Below are 11,646 nucleotides of genomic sequence, written 5' to 3'. Positions count from 1 at the left end.
GATCTCTGTGCTGTCACCCTTTGACACCACATGGAGTCTCCTCACACTTAATAAGAGACTTATGTCACAGCAAAGACACATTTCCATGGACACAAATGATCAAAGATTTTTTTTTAATATCTGCGTTTCGGGGTGACAGCTGGTTTTATTTTAGATTGGAAGAGAAGAGAATCTTAACTCTAACGTGTTTTTAAATAATTTTTGTGCCATCTTTGTGTGTAATTATCTTCATGTGCCTGTATGTGCAGGCTCTCACAAGCTCTCTCAAATTATCTGCATATTTTCATCTCCAACTCAAATGTGGGAAGCCTATTCGAAGCCCATAAATGGATCAGCAGCCGTGTAACCGCTGCTCCGTGTTTCCCCACAGTGATGCATCTCGGCACTGTCACACTGCTCTCTAATTTGGAGGAACTCTGCTCAGGCCTGAAACACCAGAGAGCAGCAAGACACTCTTCGACTCACTGTTGTATAATTAAAGGAGAAGTGCTCGCCTCAGTAGCTTTGTCACACCAGTACAGAAACCCTTGTTAGCCACCAATGCTGGATTAGAAGGTCTTTGTTGTTGGCTAGTGGCCATACAGCTTTTGAACATGTCTTAAATATGCAGGTGTATGTTGTGTGTATGTCAGGAGACAGAAATAAGAAGGGAAACACCACAATGAAGCACCAAATGGTAGCTTCTCAAATTCCTCCCTGATATTTATGGAACCAGATTTAATGTGCGTAAAAATAGCAGTGAATAATTGATTTTTTTCCCCCCCTTCTTTTTTTCTGCAGTGCATCCACCTCAGTACTTACTAAATGATTGTGACTGGTTGAATCTTGCTGCTGGCACTAAATTATTAATAACACACTGTTTTAATTAAATTTCAAGTTTCTGGAGTAATGTTTCGAATCAAATATTTTTCACGGTCACTTGGGATGAATAAATACACTCTGTGGTGCTGTTTTTTTAAACTTTAATCTAAATCTTCACTGAAAACATGGCAAACTTCTTTGCATGGCTGAGGTTTTACAGCTCTGACAACTGAATACTGCAGGAAAAACTTTCACATCTGTGCCCATGCTTTAAAGAGCATGAGGAATAGATGTTTGTGAGATTTTACTCACTCATAATTCATAATGAATGCATTTATGTCAGTCTCTAGTGTGTTCGATAGCTGGTTGTTTGGGTGCACATATGCACATGTGCAGTCTGTGTGAATTTGTGGTCATGAGTGTGTTCAAAAAATGTTTTTTATTTGAAGAGGAAAAACAACTATTCAAGCCATGCCCTTGTCATCTTCATTCTATATATCTTCATGTCTCCCTGTGAGTTTCAGGCAGTTTTAGGCAGGAAATGAAGCTGGGAGATTCCTCTGCATGGCAGGGGTCTGAGGCAGACGCTAGTGGCAAGATTTAACTGCAGGGGTCACGGGTCAAAGGTGCCTCCAGGTTCCACATTTGCAACTTTGCCCAGATCCTGTTCGAGCTGCTGTCAAAGTGGCCAGCCAGCCGCACTCTAATGTGTATTAGCAAGACAAAGGGTGAGGAGAGGGGCGGCCATAAGATGGGCTTTGATTTCTCAGAGATTTATGGGCGTGATGAAATCAGCTCTGAATAAACTGGGATTGCCCATTTTCTCTGTCGTTTAGCTACATCTGAAGGCTCTGGGGTTTGTTCCGGGAGACAGACACCCTGGAAAAAAAAGGCAGCAAATCTAAAAAGAAAGAAGAGAGCAGGGCTGCGGCCTCCTCTGAAGTCCTCACATGTCTCATTCAGGGAACCATCAGCTGGCTGCAGTCCATTGTATGTGCCGCTTCACGACCATTACTGCCTCACCAGAGAAATTCCCAACCACAGGCTTATGGAAATGATGTGTTCCTGGGATGCTGAGAAAGCGCTTGATTGCCGACCTGTAAACGTCCTTGGATGTTTAGTTTAACATTAAGGGGAGTCGGACATGTCAGTGAAACATCCTGGTCTTTATCAAGGAGTTTAACAGTGTTGATGTATGTATACGGCCGCCAAAGTAAGCACCCAGTGGATAGTTATGAGGGTGGCTTCCTCTCTATCCCCTCTCCCCCATCATGCATGTCCTGCAGTAAATACTAAGTGCCCCCCAGTGACCCTCCCAGTGATAAATAACCCTTAAGGTTAACCACGTTTGAAATGGAGCTGTGAGGCCATTATCGGCCTCCAGAGTTTTCTTGACATCCTCAATATGTTATCTGTATGCCCAGGGACTTTAACCAGAGCAGCAATAACTGGCCTCTCTTTTGTGTCAGGACTGATGAGGTTAGGATGAGATCTTTTAACCAAGAAACCTGAGGATGAGATTTTAATTCTTTGTCTGCATGTTACACACTCATCCGGAATTATTATTATTATACATATAAAATTCACACAGACTGTGTGGGATATGATGCATGTTGTGTACACGGTGTGTTTGTGTAAAGAATTCTGATTTTGTACACAGTGTACTGCAGGTGTTTGCATGTGCCTACAAGTGTGTGTACAGATGGTGTTGGGTAGTATGTGAACTTATGGTAATTGCACCTTGGCATCTGGTAGGCAGCTAAAAAAAGGTTTGTGTTTGTCTTTCTTGGCTGCCGCTAGTGTTTTCTGTGAAAATGTCTGGGATCTGAAGATGCCCTGATTCATATCACGCAGAAGTAAAATGAAACTGACACACAACTTGATGATCAACATTAATAATTCTGCATTTAAGGTTTGCCATCTGATCAGCATGTCAGAATCAGAATCAGAATTCCTTTATTTATCCCCCAAGGGAAATTCTTTCAAAAAGACATGCAAAAGATATGCATGCATGCAGCTTAAAGGGGTGATGGAAAGGATAAATGATAAACATGTAAGTTATGTTTTTGACTTCTCAAGCACTATAAAAAAGGAGGATAACCCTGATCAATCAACAGTGTAAATCACAGACACCAGGATTTATTTACTATTACATCATTTTTTTTAAAGCTATACAACAATATTTGTTCAAATCTCACTTCGTCACAAATGCAGCCGTCACTTCTCATGTCAAAAATTCAGCAGTCGGTTTTTTAATTGTACATCATGTGCACACCATAATGTCTGTAGTTTCAGAGATTTGAGAGCTGGCAGCCATAAACTTTGTTTCTGATGTTAAGTATAAGACATCTATAAACTGCTTCTGATCAAAGGCAGAATCCTATTTCAATAATCCACTGTGGTGCCAACTTCTGAGAGGGAGAACGAGAGAAGATTAGTGTCATGTTACCCCGGTCTTGTGTGCTTTAAACAGCAAACCGAGCAGGAAAATGTATTTCCTTCAGTATGGAAGAAACAGCGATATATTTTATACAAAATGACTGTGAGTGAGTCAAATGAGTTTTGGCAAGTTTTTTCAAACTTGAAAAACTTCAGAAAAGAGTCCTGAAGAAAAAGAATGACAAGAAAAGTGAGTTTCAGTCACCACCTGGTGGAAGTGTGAGCAAATGGGATCTGTGAAACGGTTTCTTTCGGACATGAACATTCACTCCCTGACTGAAAAGCTTAAGCAGACTTCCAAAATATAGATTATTGCCAATTGTTTGTCATGTAGACCTGCAAAACAAAACCAGTGGTGGAACTGAACCAAGTGCATTTACTCCAGTACTATAATTAAATAGAATTTTGGGGTATTTTACTTGAGTATTTCTTCATTCTACTTTCTATCTCTATTAATATTGTACTTTTTATTTTTAATACAAAATAAAACTCAACTAAAAAGTTGTTATAGATTAAGTTTTCAAGCATCAAACAAGAAGTTGCCACAAGCTCCAACTTTTACTACCTGCCATATTATTGATGCTTACATAATGCATCAGAAAATATAATCCAGCAATACAATATACATTATTCTGTAATAGGCTATTCTACAGAAATGATACTGTTACTTTCAAGCATACTTCAGTGGACAGACATTTACATGAAACACTACAGTGTGGCTTTACTGTATTTTAATGAGTAAAAGGTCTGAATACTCACACCAATGAATAAAACAAAAACCCTTAAACATGAACACATCTTCTGTTGGTGATTATTACACCTTGGATACTACAATCTTTCATTATTTTACAACAATAATACAGAGTGACTTGGACCATCACTGCGATCTGAATACTCAACATGAATCTCATGTCTTTTATGAGAAGTTTCACTTCATTACTGTCTGGCATCTAAATGATCCAAACATGATATTTTTAGAAATCCTATTTACTTTTCCTCCTTCCTGAGCATGTCCTCAGACTGTAGCCAGATGGTGCTATTTCTAGTTTCTATTAAGCCTGTGTTTTTACAATCTGGAAGCTGGGGAACCAACAGTACGAATCAAAGCACAGAAACACGTTTAACTAGTGGCTGTCGTGTTCTAAACAGTAACTTTTCAAAGATTTTGATTGTCGTTGATAAAGTGATGAAACAATCTTTAGATAACTTTCTGTATTCAAACTGAGCATGCTTAACTTAAAATATGACTTTGTGATGAACCCATTTCCTGCAGGTGAATGAGGGCAAAGTCCTGGCAGTGTTTTGTGTCATGGCGCTACCAAGTGGTGCAATGAAGCTACTACAACAAATCACTTCAGTCTTTTGCCACTCCCAGCATACCACCCGTTTAATACTGTGCATCTGTATGAGTTCAAACCCTTGAACAAGAAGCATAAAATAAAAACATCACTGTGCTGTGAAGACTCATGAATAGTATACTTGCATGTATTATGCATATGACTGGATAAACGTTTCACTAGGAGGCAGAACTCATTTCAAAGGGTTTATTTCAAAGAATACTGACAAAAATGCAAACTTAGTTTTGTACAAAGCAAATTAATCACAGGACATGACACACTTGCAACACAAAGTATACATTTCAAGAATAGTAGATACTAAGCACCATTTTTCAAGACTAGATTACAAAATGCAAAACAATTTATTTGGCATATCAAGTACAATGATAATTCCTAAAAACTTCATGAGTTTAATAACACTTCTTCTTCTTCTTTTTAATGTCTGAGGATGTTCTCATTTCCTTTAAGAAGAACACAAAGGTATTCTGAGTAAGGCACATGTTTCAAAGCAGTCAACACTCAAAAAAAAGAGGACAAAATTTTAAAAAGCTTGACACTGGCAGTTGAAGCGACATCTCTTTGGCACAGCTGCATGAGTTTGTGAGAGACACAAACTCTATCACATAAAATGAGCATGACAATGTTAACTTGACAACACTATGTACAAAATGTATGAAAAATGTTATAAATATGTCTAAAAACCACAGACACTATGTACATCTTTGTACTGTAGCAAGGAAGGATTACTCTTAGTCTTTGTTATGACACACAATGCATGTGTGGAACTTGGGTGCCGGGATGCAACAAAAGTCAATATGTCACAAATGCATTTCTAAACACATTTTGAAGTCACCATAGGAAACGTGTGTAGTGACACTCAGCCTTTGTTACAATTCACAAAGCAAACGGATGTGAAATTTTTCAGCATGTGATGGGAGCATAATGGATATCGAAATACAGCTTTAAAAAAGATCCCCAGCAGTTATAAATTTAGTGTTTACAATTGTTAGTGACACATGCACTTTTGTTGTATTGTTGGGATGTCAGTCTATGGTCTGTGGGCAGTAGGCACAGTGCGGTGTGGTCCTACGGGGTATCCTAACTACCCCTCCTCTTTTCTCCTCTGCTCTTTCTCTCATTCCTTCTTCCTCAGGACAATATAAATGAGGCCGCTGATGAGACAGAGAGGGAAAGCCACCCAGGCCAGCACGTAGGCGTAGCCAAACTGCGTCCCAGGTGCACCATCCGGACTCATCACGGTGTAGATGATCGCCCCGCACATGACAAACACGCCTAGGAAAGAGATGAGAGGAGAGTTGAGAAGGATCTCCACCCACATCTGCTCTCAGGGTGTAACGAAAGGTTGTACTCACTTGCCAAGACCTGGAAGATGGCGGTGAAGAAGAAGCGTCCGCCCTTGACCAGTCTGAACAGCTGATACAAGAACGCAATGAGGGAGAAGAAGCAGAAGAGTATCGACAAGATCATGAGGGCTTGAACTGCCTGGATCCAATCTAGATGACAGACAGAAATGATGGAGAGCATGAATTTAAACACATCCACAACTGGGAAGGCAATGAAGGTACAATACGGCATTTTAGTTTGTTTTTTCAGGAATACTGACAAACCTTCATTGTTGGCAGGGTGGCAGTGGTAGCCTCCATTAGTTGTCTCACAACTGTACCACAGATCTGTGCTCCTATCCCCACCTACAGTCCAAGTCTGGTAAACGCAACAACACAGAACAATTCAAAAACAATACATTGTCCACAGCTCGAGATTTAGTCAGGGCTATAATAGCTAAAGACAAATAACAAAGCTAGAGGTTTTTGCACATCATGTCCCTGTTTCATTCCACATTTTACACTATTTGAACTAAAACTGTAACTTACACTGGCAGCTGTTGACACAATGAGAAGAATAAGGATGATAAGGTGCAAGATGAGCACTCCAAGCAGGATGAGCAGCATTTTTCAAGTAGATCTAGAGGGGATACATGACACACAGAAAGTCAGTCCACATGAAGTTACAACCCCAAGTTGCAAGCTCAATATCCGCTCAAACTAGCCGCTAGATGGCGCCACCCCCTCACTTCTACACCAACCGCAATGTTTACTTCATTCTGAAAGTATCACCTTACATACGTAGAGAAATGAAGGACGGAAGGAACTTTTAATTTCTTGCCTTTGGGGCTAAAAACTGCTGCAATGCTGACTTTAACATCAGGCTGCAGAAACTGATCATCAAGCTGATTTCACAATAGTTGGACTTTTGATCCATTTACAAGTCCCAGCGCTTACAAATCATCAATTTAAGCAGTGCTTGTTTCCATAATCAGTGGAAAAGAAAACAGAAAGAAGGGAAGAAACGCTGGCGGTCCATGTGTGTAAGAAACACTGATTCACGACTGATCAGTGCGAGCTGCTGGAAAACAAACTCAGCCCATCTGCATGAAAAAACATTCCAGCGTAATGCCGCCATGCGTGCGCCTCAACCTTCACCGTCGTATTCTGCAGTATGGGACTGTAAAGTACATCTAAAGCGAAACTGCTGATAGACGAGCGAGTAATTGAAGTTTAAGCCGCAACATATGAGACATAAAACTACATTTTCACGGTATAAGTAAATCCAACATCGATTTTAAGTCCAGAGGTGAAGTCCTGCTGTATGAGTGGCCAAAAAAAAAAACCCCAAACAAAACAAAGTAATTTAAAAAACCAAACGCTCCAACACATTATTCCAACTTACAAAAAAAAAGCAAAAAGCGAGAGGTTTGTGTCCGTGAAAAGAGAGAGCTGAAATGAGGAGTTGAGGGAAGTTTCGGCGGAGTTCTGCTCCTCTCGACTCTTTCTCTGCAGTTAGCCTACTATTCCAGATGTGTCTCACACACCCGAGTCTGACTCTTTCTCCGCCTGAGAACACCGCCCTGCAGGCCCTGCACGTCACCAGAGGCCAGCTCCAAAACCTTTTCCTTTTTTTTTTCGCTCCCTTTTCTTTCTTTCTTCCTCTTCGTCTTGCCGTGGCAGCCTATCATCTGGATTGTACCAAACCAGTTTGGGATTGTATGGAGTATCATACGGTGTTACTGTGCAAAGCCTTAAAAACGTAGTGTGTGTGATCTCTGTGTTTGTGCCCTGCGAAACAATTCCAGAAGTACTAATAAAAGATCATTATGACATAACCATTTAAATTCCAAAGAAAGGCGTGTTTTGTCTGTGACACTCAGTCATTTTATGATTCATGTATTGTTGGTGTAGTTCATAACTGTGCTGTCATTTGAAGGCCTGATTCTGTATGGTGTTCGCTGTCCTTCACCGCCGTCGTTTTCTTTACAGCAGGCACCTGAAATCCCAAGAGTTTGAGCTCTGAGCAGTCAGGACGGTCAGGAAGGACTCTCTGCCTTGCTCCAGATGGATGAAAGTGGCCGGACAGCCCTGCAGAGCCCCACTGACTGGTAAACTTAAACATGCACATTGAGCTTTATAAACCACACGTCTAACAGTTTTCTGCAGTTTGTGTGAGTGTGTGTGTGTGTATTTTCATGTGAACAGACCAGCCCTCTGGAGGCCCCAAGGTATGCCCAGAATGCATGTGTGCATGTGTGTGTGTGTGCTTATGGTTTGGTGTGGTGTGTGTGTGTGTGTGTGTGGGTGTGTGAAGCAGGCCTCCTGTTTACTCCTGCGTCTGCAGACAGAAGGGAGAGTTTGTCCAGTGCCAAAGGGAGTTAACACTGTGCAATGTTTCGGTCACGCTAAATTGATGGATCTCCAAGGACGAGTGACAAAGATTGCCTGCCGCAGCCCGCCGTGCTTTTGCATCCCTCATTACGCTGCGGTCTCAGACCATTTCCTCACAAGCGACAAAGTTGTAAACCGAGTCAGAAAGCAAACGACAAAAGTGACAAAAGAACAAGCATGCATTTGATGTTTTGAAACCCTCCCAGCCCAAACGTGACTGTGATCAACTGTTGCAGTCAGAGAAACACAGCTTGAACCCACCCCTCTTCTTCTGTGCAGTTTTTTGGCTCATCAGGTGGATTCCTGTGGTCTGTTTGTAAACACGTGAGGGGAGGAACTGCAGGCTGCAGCTGGGGCTCGCTGTGGGATGCCGGGTTGAGGCAGGAGCTGTAAGAGGTTGAGGAGGTGGAGAGAGAGTGCTCTTTGACAATCAGCTGGACGTGCGGCTGTTTATGAAGTTGTAATTGGTGCAGTGGTCAGGTGGGGGAGGGGCCGTGCCAGCAGCAGAGGCAGGAGGGTGAAAAGTCAAACCTCGCTGCCCAGCTGAAGCAGGTGTGTGTGTGTGTGTGTGTGTGTGAGACCATTAACGTCCCTGTGGTCCAAAGCTCCTCTTTGGTCAGAGAGGATTCACATACAGTCTGTTACTCACACATACAGAGAAGTGAGATGTGAGATGTGAGAAGTGAGAAGTGAAGGGTCGCTGAAGTGCTAAAAACAATGTCATGAATAAAAGATAACTTTATTTTATAAAGCTGTTGTGTTGCTGTTGTTGTTGTTCTGCACTCTCATAACAAAGCATCTGTGATACATTCATCAGCAAATGAAGCTTGACTGCAGTGAGCTACAGTTACAAGAGCCCCACCCTTCTTTTATTGCAACTTTTATTAACTTTAATTTAATGAACTGTGAGGCTGCGCCCATCACGTCATTATACAGTTGTCGGATCTTTAATAAGTCTGATAAAAACATGCACTTGTTGCCTTTTTAAATGAATCTTTTGTACAGTTATTCTTTAAAGTTTTGTGATAATTATTTCAGTGTGACACACACCCAGTTATTGTGAGGACGCTCTAATAGATACATGTAGAGTTATTTGCACTTTACCCTGCATGCTTATTCGCACCAACCTCTTTCAATGATTACTTTGTGCAGTCAGTGATAGCTCAACCCTAACCCTGAAGAGTTATGATCTGATTGCGCTGGAAACCATTTTTACCCTCACCAAATGAAAACACACACACCTCCTGTTTGTTTTACAATGAAGAATTACCAAGCAAACTGACAGGAACAGGTGACCACCAGTTACTATAGTCACAGTCATTGTGACTAGGCCGCTGCCGAAATTTAAAACCGGCACGCCCTACTTCACTGAGGGACTCGCCAGGACACAGGTGAGCTGATTTAAGAGAGCTGGTTATTTAGGTAAGTATGTGGTATTAATTGGAGTATTCTTCTGTTCCTCTAAATAAAACTCACAGATTTGTGCAAAACTGTTGCAGTACCTCGAGTGAAACAGCTGACCGAAAACAAGACCACAGAACAGTCATAGTGATTTCACTGCTGTTTATTCAATGAAAGTACAAACTTTAATACTGAAAAACTGGGCTTTGCCTTTGTTGAGAAAAAAATCTGTTTTTAATTTTTAAAAAAAACCTAAGAGAATACATGGATCTAATTCATCTAACAGTGATAATGCACTGATTTTGTTATTGGCTTGATATGGTTATTTAAATTTAGATCTGAATTTACAACTACACCAGTATTTCTGGATTGGATTTCAATGGTAAGGGCAAGGTCAGCGCTAGCTTTCGGTTTTCTTTTTGGCATCAAATGATCTGAGGTTTGCATTTGGCTCATGTGAGTCAGGTCAAGACTTGTGTTACAGCCGAAGCTTATTACTGGAATTGGCCTCTGATTTGTGACAAAATGAGTCATCCTCAGTTCAAGCCCAGCCCTGGTATACAGCACTGGGCTCCACCTGCAGGAGTGGCCAAATGACTCTTTAGGACTGCTCCAGCTTCAATAACAACCATGAGACCGTAGGGAATAGTGAGACACTTAGGGATTAGGTGGTTTTGGTTTTGTACGTTACTCCGGCTTGCCTGGCTGGAAGACATCTTAATGGGACAGCTGGATAGGCATATTTTGCTTGAGGGAATATGAGAAAATGGTGGAACACCTCAGTGTTCCTTCACCTATGGAAGTCACTGCCAAAACAAGAGGAAACACTCAAGCTCTAAAGGCAGTCTGGTCACATATCATGTGGAGTAGCTGACAACGCCTGTCCACACACACAAAAAAATTCTTAGGTTATCTCATTGGTCATCTCTGGCTCATCACAGATGGGAAACCTTGGAGTCCTCTCCAGCTGCTCACAGGACTTCATGCTTTTGTTGCAGCTTGGGGTAATTTGGCCGGTTTGCGTCGTGGCCTGGTTTGGTCAAAATGCATTACTCAGTTGACTCTGAAACTGTAGACGGCGACATTCCTCCTGCAGATGCATTCTCTTCTTTCCAGGATGTGGATGACTTTTTCCTTGTGTTGCCTGATCCTCAGGCCTGAACTGGCCACTCTGTGCAGCATGTAATGTTTGCCTTTCACCACTTAGTGACTATCAGATAACATCCCACCGACTACACAGGAGGAGCTGCAGAGGAGCCCTCCAGACATACGTTAAAGGATGGCACACTTAGCAAGGCCATGTTACCATGTTCACGCATAACAACACTGATGCCAGCGTACGTGTTAACACAGACCATGGTTATTCAAACAATGCAGCGATACGTAGTGTCTGCAGCTTATCTCTTAGAGTCTGCACTATCAGAAACCTCTCTGCTCTGTGTCAAAACACCATAATATGCAGGTCTGTGTGCAAGTGTAAAGTAGGATCACATGGCCCGTCTCACCTTTCCCATTTCAAACTCTGAAGCTCCAAAATGGACCATGACTAATCTGAAGATGCCCATTGGCTGGGAGTGAAATCAGATAAAATGGGCCAAGATGTTCTAGAGGGCAGAGTGGCTTAGTTTCGTTCCCTTTAGAAATGGGCCTGTCCCTCCTTGTGAAGCAACAACAACAAAATAAATCAGAGACATACAGCATGATGAACTCCAGATTGCGGCACCCTAGTGATCCTAAACATGTGCTAATCATTAGCTCCTGGCTTCCTGTTGGAGTCGATGTCATCAGTGCACACATCCCAACAGGCAAGAGCAGCATACAAACTGTTGCTCTGAAACTGAGTGTTACTGGCCTCAGGGGTTTGGAATGAAGCAATAAAAGCTATGAAAGAATTCAATCTGAATTGCCTTGCACTCAGTTCCGCACAGATC

General features: G+C 41.8%; 1 protein-coding gene across 1 annotated transcript; it reads right to left on the bottom strand.

The window, feature by feature from the left end:
• Positions 1-4,770: 4,770 nt before the first annotated feature.
• On the bottom strand, positions 4,771-7,584 carry LOC124073880 (peripheral myelin protein 22-like). Its single transcript, XM_046416424.1, has 5 exons — positions 7,326-7,584; positions 6,470-6,560; positions 6,206-6,299; positions 5,951-6,091; positions 4,771-5,870 (listed from the first exon to the last, which is right to left on the bottom strand). Exons 2-5 carry the CDS (start codon positions 6,545-6,547, stop codon positions 5,713-5,715), a joined length of 471 nt encoding a protein of 156 aa, XP_046272380.1. The 5' UTR covers positions 6,548-6,560; positions 7,326-7,584; the 3' UTR covers positions 4,771-5,712.
• Positions 7,585-11,646: the final 4,062 nt, after the last annotated feature.

The sequence above is a fragment of the Scatophagus argus genome, chromosome 16, assembly GCF_020382885.2.
Source record: "Scatophagus argus isolate fScaArg1 chromosome 16, fScaArg1.pri, whole genome shotgun sequence".
In the NCBI taxonomy this organism is placed as follows: Eukaryota; Metazoa; Chordata; class Actinopteri; family Scatophagidae; genus Scatophagus; species Scatophagus argus.
The sequence above is the reverse complement of the archived record's forward strand: the minus strand, read 5'-3'. Positions and strand labels throughout refer to the sequence as shown.